The following is a 6,045-nucleotide window of genomic DNA, read 5'->3' on the forward strand; positions in this document are numbered from 1 at the left end:
CTCGAGGCTCTGTGGCAGGCTGGAGAAACTGGGGCAGGTGATGCGGGCGTGGGGACAGGGACTGGCCAGCTGGGCAGGAGCCCAAGGACACGAGGCGAAGATCCCAGGCTGGGACTCCCCACCGCTAGTGGTGAGGGTGGGGGCCGGGTGGAGAGGCGGGCCATCGGGGGCGGCACTGGTCAGCCATGGACAGCAGGGTGGTGACAGGTGGCGGTACTGCCATTTCTTGGGAGGTATACCGATATGCTGAGATGGGGGGCTCTGGAGCCCCTCTCCAGTGTCTTTGTGACCTCTGTCAACTAACTGCTTCCGGAGGCTGGGCCCTAACCCCAAAGATCCCATGTCCACCCACCCCAGTCCCATCCTAAGAAAGCTCTGGAGTGGTCTCCGTAGATCATAAATAATGTTTATTAAAGCAGTTGTGATCTTCCGATGGTACATCTGGGAAGGTACGTTGGGCCCAGGACCCCTTCCCCCCACGCCCCTGCCCACACCCAACTCTGGCCATGACAGTTTGTCATCATGTTCCCTGGACCCTCTGCAGGCCCTGGGAGCAGTAGTCCTGACCAGGGGCTGTGGGTGGAGACACGGCTCAGGGCCACCTGGCTGGGGGAACCTGAGGGCTGAGTGGGTGGTGCCCCTTCTTCCCCAGCCCTCGGCCCTGCCTTGGAGCCATCCGGGGTCCCTAGGGCTCTGCCTCCGCCAGGGCTGCCAAGCGGAAGGCCTGTAGGGCCTGCACCAGCAACCGGGGAAGGCTTTGTGCCAGCGTGGCTGGCTCCAGACCCACCAGGCCGCCAAAGACCACGTGCCGGCCCCCCAGACCTGCCCAAACCCAGGCTCGGAAGAGCCCGGTCAGTGTCTTGGAGCCCAGGTCTGCCAGGACCTGCAGAGGAAGGAGACAACTCAGGGGCCCACAGCCCCACTCTTGGTCCCCTTCCTCCTCGCCCCCAGAAACTCTCACTCAGACCCAGCCCTTCCCCAGCCCCCTCCCCCAGTCCTGCACACTTTCTGCTCACTTGGACACCCCCCAAGCTCCTCCACTCACACCTCCCCCCACTCCTTCACATCCAGCTAGCACCCAGCTCACACACAGCCGCCCTCCCCATCCCCTTCCCCTTGGGCACCACCCACTACCTCCACCCCAGGCTGCTGGGGGAGGGTCTCTCCTGTCTCCCTCCCCATCAGGGCTGACCTAGGTTAGCCTTCCGAGGCCACTGCGAAGGAGTCTGGGAAGCCCGGGAACCCACCTCGTGAAAGTCCATGGCCAGGCGCTCAGCGGGGACCTGTAAGATCCAGGCATGGGTGCCCTGGAGGGCAGCCAACTTCTGCCACAGGGGCTCCAGCCCAGGGCAGCCTGCAGGAAGGGGAGAGACTTTGGGAATACGAGGGGACTGACACTAGCATGGAACCGGGGTGGTATTCCCACCAGTGCCTCTGGACACCTCCCAGTGGGCAGATTTCTCCTCCTGCTACAGATGGGGCAGCCGAGGGGCAGCCGAGGCTCAGAGAGGTTAAATGATAGCACAAAGCCCAGCATCTGTTGACACTGATGAGGGCCCAAAGTCACAAGTTCCCCCAAAGAATCAACCGCCCTGCTGCCAGGGAGGGGGAGACCGGGTCTGCCCGCGGGGTGAAACTGCTTCCCAGCTGCAGACCCCAGGAGAATCCCCTGCGGGCCTCGGCCCACCCTTGGCCTACTCCACTGGAGACCGCCGGCAGGGGGCGTCATTACCGTTCGCTTCCCCGCGCTGCTCCGACTTCCGCTTCGGGAACCCAGTGCCTGCCGCCCGCGATCCTGGGGAGCTGCACGGTTAGGTGAACGCCTCGGTCGCGCTGGGGTGGGGCGGGGGCTGGGCTGCGAGGGCTTGGGGTACCTGAGTGCAGCCGCTGCTCGCGGGAGAGGTGCCTGGGAGGATCCCGGAGCGACGGAGCGGGCCGAGCCAGGGCCGGGGCCAGTGGCCGCGCCCCCGGGCGCGGGCCGAACAGCTCCTGGGCGCCCCGCAGCAGCTCCAGTAGGGTGTGCGCCAGCGAGCGCAGCTCTGCGGGCGCGATAAGGGTCCGAGCGGCTGTCAGACGTGGGCCAGACCCTCGGGTCCCCGGCCCAGCCCCAGGAACGGGACTGACCACATCGCCGCCGGCGCTGCAGGCACTGCTGGTGCGCCAGGCGCGCACAGGCGCCCGCGGGCCCCGGGCACAGGTGGGCGTAGAAGGCACAGGGCGGGGCGGCGTCTGCCAGCGGCTCCTCCGACGGGTCCCAAGCCAGAAGCTCCCTGCAGCTGGGCTCGCGGCTGAAGGGGGCGGCTGCGAGGGGCGTCAGGGGCTAGCCTACTCCACCCCCGCTTCCCCTCTTCAGGCCCTATAGCCCCCAAAGCCCTCCGCGGGAGGAGGATAGGCTTTCCCGACGCAGGAGGCTGGGAGTGGGCAGGGTGGAAAGGCGCTCGTCCCAGGGCAGTTTGCCGGGCACTCCGGGGAAGGGGGGAATAGGGATGGGGCGCTCACCGCTCATCTGCTCCTGGAGCCAGTCCTTGAACACAGCTACACGGGTGTAGACCCCAGGCTTCCCTGGCTCCCCGCATCCGTCCCCCCAGGAGGTGACTCCGTACAGGACCTCCCTGGGGCGGGGGCCAGGCTCAGAACAGGTCAGGGGGCCTCCAGAGTCACCCTGCGAGGATCCGAGCCAAGAGAGAGGGCACTGCATCGATCCGTGTCACCCTCAATGACAGCCTTATGGCTGGCAGGGTAAAGCAGCTCTGAGCTCTACTGGGGTTACCACTCTTGGACCCATTTTAGAGATGAGGATATAGAGGCTCAGAGAAGTTGAGTGACAGCCTGATTGTGGAAGGAAAGGAGGCCGTCCTGCCCCTGAGGAGTGGCCCACTACTACCCTCCGATCAGTCGGGGCTCATACCTGGCACGAGTCAATGCCGCCGGCCAGGTAGCCGGCACAGAGCATGCTGCTGGGGCGCAGTCCTGGCCCCAGGGCCCTTCTGCAGGTGTCGGCGCTGAGCAGGGGCACACGGGCTTCCCTCACCGCCTCAGCCTCAGGCCCATCTACAGGGAAGCAGTGGAAGGGGCTCAGGCCTGGAGGGCAGGGGTCCTGCTTCAAAGGTCTCCCTCCCCCCACTGCCCTCCTTGACTCCCCCCGCTTTGCGAGATGGGCAGCATTTTGTGAAGACAGCTGGGTGTAGGTCAGAATTCTTACACCCCAGCCTTCCCAAACTCCATCACCCCAGCCCCCCAATCTCCCCACGCATACGCGCGGCTCCCCCAGGCCCTGCCCTGCCTAGTACCTTCGAAGAGGGCACCCCAGCCCGCGATGGCGCAAGCAGTGCCTGCGGGGGGCTCCTGGGGCTCTTGGGGCAGGCACACGGGGCGCGCCGCCCCTGTCGGGCTCACCGGCGTCCACAGCTGCACCAGGGCCAGGTCGTTGTGGAAGGTCCGAGGGTCAAACTGGGGAGGGGGTGGCGGCGCAGCGTCAGTGCGGGTGGGGGTGGGGTGCTGTTCCCAACTCTGAGGGCCTGGGGGCTGCCCTCTCACCTTGGGGTGGGGCAAGATGCGGTTCACCGGCACCTCCTCCGCCTGCTCCCCCCGGGGGCCCTCGGCCAGCGTCACCGTCCACAGAAGCTCGTTCGGGGCGCTGCGGGGCGAGCGGCGGGAGACGCGCAGCACAAGGATGCAAGAGAGGTCCCCTGGAGACCCCGCCCTCCGCCCACAGGCACCACCCAGCGAGCCCGCGCGCTGGGCTGTTTCTCCGCCTGGGGGCAGGGAGGGCGGGCCCGGGAGAAGGCGCGACGCCGAGTCGGGAGAAGGCCCAGGACGGTGAGTCCCCGGAGAATCCGCGCCCTGGCTGGGCGGCCTGGGCGCCTTGAGGCGGGAAAGGGGACGGCCGCCGCCAGGGGGCAGCAGAGACCGGTCCTCGCGCTTAGTGCCCGCCAGCCGACCCCGGAAGAGCTGGACCCCGCGTTGGGGATCCGGTCTGGGCAGGGGTCTGGGGCCCGACGTACCCCGCGAAGCAGTGCGCCGCCGTGAGCACCCAGGACGCCGCCACCAGGACGCCGCCGCACAGAGGCTGCCCGCCGAGTTGCAGCCTCACCAGCCAGGGCCAGGCCCCGGGCGGTGCCGCGCTGCCCCCCACAATGCGGCCGTGCGCCCGCGTCACGTTGACAGCGCCCGGGCGCCTCTCGCCACACGGCCCTAGAAAGGCCGAAGCGGCGTCAGGAGGGACGAGTCCCGCTCATCCTCACCACTGAGACCCCTCCAGGGTCCACCCTGCTCTCAGCCCTGCCCGCCTCGAGCCTTTTCAGCCTCACCTGGCTCAGGTGGATCCTGGAGGAGGGGGGCTCGAGGCCCGGGACGCCCAGGTGCTGCTGAGAAACAGACCCCTGAGCCTCACGGACGGCCTTCCACTCTTCTCCAGCCCAGGCTGGGCCCGAGCCCTCCGGCCACCTCACCCGGCACCCCCTGCACACATACCCACCCCCCTTACCCTGCCCGGTAGCACTCAGGGTCTGTTTCAGCTGCCATAAACTTCTCACTGCTCAGCAAATAAGCCCAGACTTATTTGCTCCTGCCCTCCTGCCTTTGCACACGCTGTGCCCGTGCCTGGTGTGCCCTTTCCACTCGAGGAGACCTTCCTGAGCATCATCTTGGTTGCAGCCTCACCCAGTCTCTGTCCCCAAGAGGGGTCAAGTCTGAAGGGAGGGGGCGGGGTGGACAGGAGAACGGGCCCAGGGTAGTCAGCGCCAGCTCACCCGGGCATGGAGGGGTGTGATTGGCACAACTTCGGCACTGATGCAGTCTGTGCTGGATCTCCATCACCACCCGATTTACTGCCCACTGGGCGCTCCTCTGGGCAGCCTGCAACACTTTCGTCCCCTGGGCTGACAGAGCTGCTAGGACATGGGGCACAAGTCATGCACCGTGGGGGAAGAGCTCCTCTGCCTCGCCCCAGCCCTGTGCCCTGCCTTGGGGGACCCGGTGTGGAAGCAGGTTGGGCTCCAGGAGCCCTGGGACAGAATGGGGAGGTCAGAGAGCCCCACGGTCCCAGGCCCCAGCACACAGAGCAGACGGTCTCAGATTCTCAGCCCGAGGTATCTCTGTAATTTCAGCTGAGCTGGGCTGGAATCTTTGCAAATGGCTTTTCCTTAGAAACCTTGAAAAACAGCACCCCAAAGGTATAGATATTACAGAACTCAGGCTTACTGACACAAAATAACCAGGGCCGAGTTGCCCACCTTGGGGTCCAGATAGCCAAGGGGATGCCCCCCTGGGCCCCTTCGTCCCTGCTAAACCCAGAACCTTCTGGAAAGCACGCCTTGGGGCAGTGCCTGCCGGCTCCCCTTCCCCTTCCACCCTTGTCCTCCGCTTTCCTCTCCCACCTGTGTCTCAGTGCCTGGCCCCTTCTCCCAGCAGGGTGGGCAGAAAGGGCCAAAGGTCCTTGTGAGTTGGGAGGGCAAGCTCACGTCCCCCTGCCCGAGACCCACTTGCTCTGTGCTCCTCCCACCTCGGCCTCTCCCTCAGAGCAGCCTGGGCTCACCTTGCAGGGTGCTGGGGGGCACGCGCGTGTACAGTGGGTGCCCGTGGGCAGACCGCGGGTCTGGGAGGGGCAGCAGGAGCAGCAGCAAAGCCAGCAGCATGGTGGCCGGGGCCCCGGCAAGCGGCCCCGTGCTCTTTCCCCCTCGGGGTTCACCCTCCAGGCGTTATCCTTTGGTGCCCGCCCCTGGGCGCTGAGTTCTTGTTCCTCAAATCACCTGATTCTATTCTTTTACATCAAAATGACCGGCTTCCCTTGGTCTGTTCCTCACCTGGCCCTTAACTCCCAGGAGCCCACAGGGGAAATGGGGCTTGGGGGGCTATATACAGGACAGACTGGGGGGGGACACGGGAGGGGGGCCAGGGTGGGGGGACGGAACGGGATAGTGGGCTCGACCCTCACCTTTGAAGTCTCATCATCCGGGCTCTGAGGCCCCCCTTCTGTCAAAGGAGCCCTTGTTTCTGCGGCTCCATCAAAGGGGCCTGGACAGGCCAGAAGAGCTGACGGTTGGG

The 6,045-nt window shown here is 66.1% G+C and overlaps 1 protein-coding gene across 1 annotated transcript; it reads right to left on the bottom strand.

The window, feature by feature from the left end:
• Positions 1 to 37: 37 nt before the first annotated feature.
• PRSS56 (serine protease 56) lies at positions 38 to 5,796 on the bottom strand. Its single transcript, XM_089916215.1, is given in 13 exon segments — positions 38 to 883; positions 1,248 to 1,354; positions 1,733 to 1,795; positions 1,875 to 2,039; positions 2,125 to 2,301; positions 2,500 to 2,662; positions 2,909 to 3,051; positions 3,291 to 3,450; positions 3,538 to 3,637; positions 4,005 to 4,194; positions 4,311 to 4,364; positions 4,752 to 4,889; positions 5,537 to 5,796. Coding segments are annotated over 13 exon segments (1,851 nt in total). The 5' UTR covers positions 5,637 to 5,796; the 3' UTR covers positions 38 to 592.
• Positions 5,797 to 6,045: the final 249 nt, after the last annotated feature.

Source organism: Delphinapterus leucas, chromosome 8 (assembly GCF_059928025.1).
Source record: "Delphinapterus leucas isolate spDelLeu-1000000601 "Yukka" chromosome 8, BTC_Dleu_Yukka2, whole genome shotgun sequence".
Taxonomy (NCBI): Eukaryota; Metazoa; Chordata; class Mammalia; order Artiodactyla; family Monodontidae; genus Delphinapterus; species Delphinapterus leucas.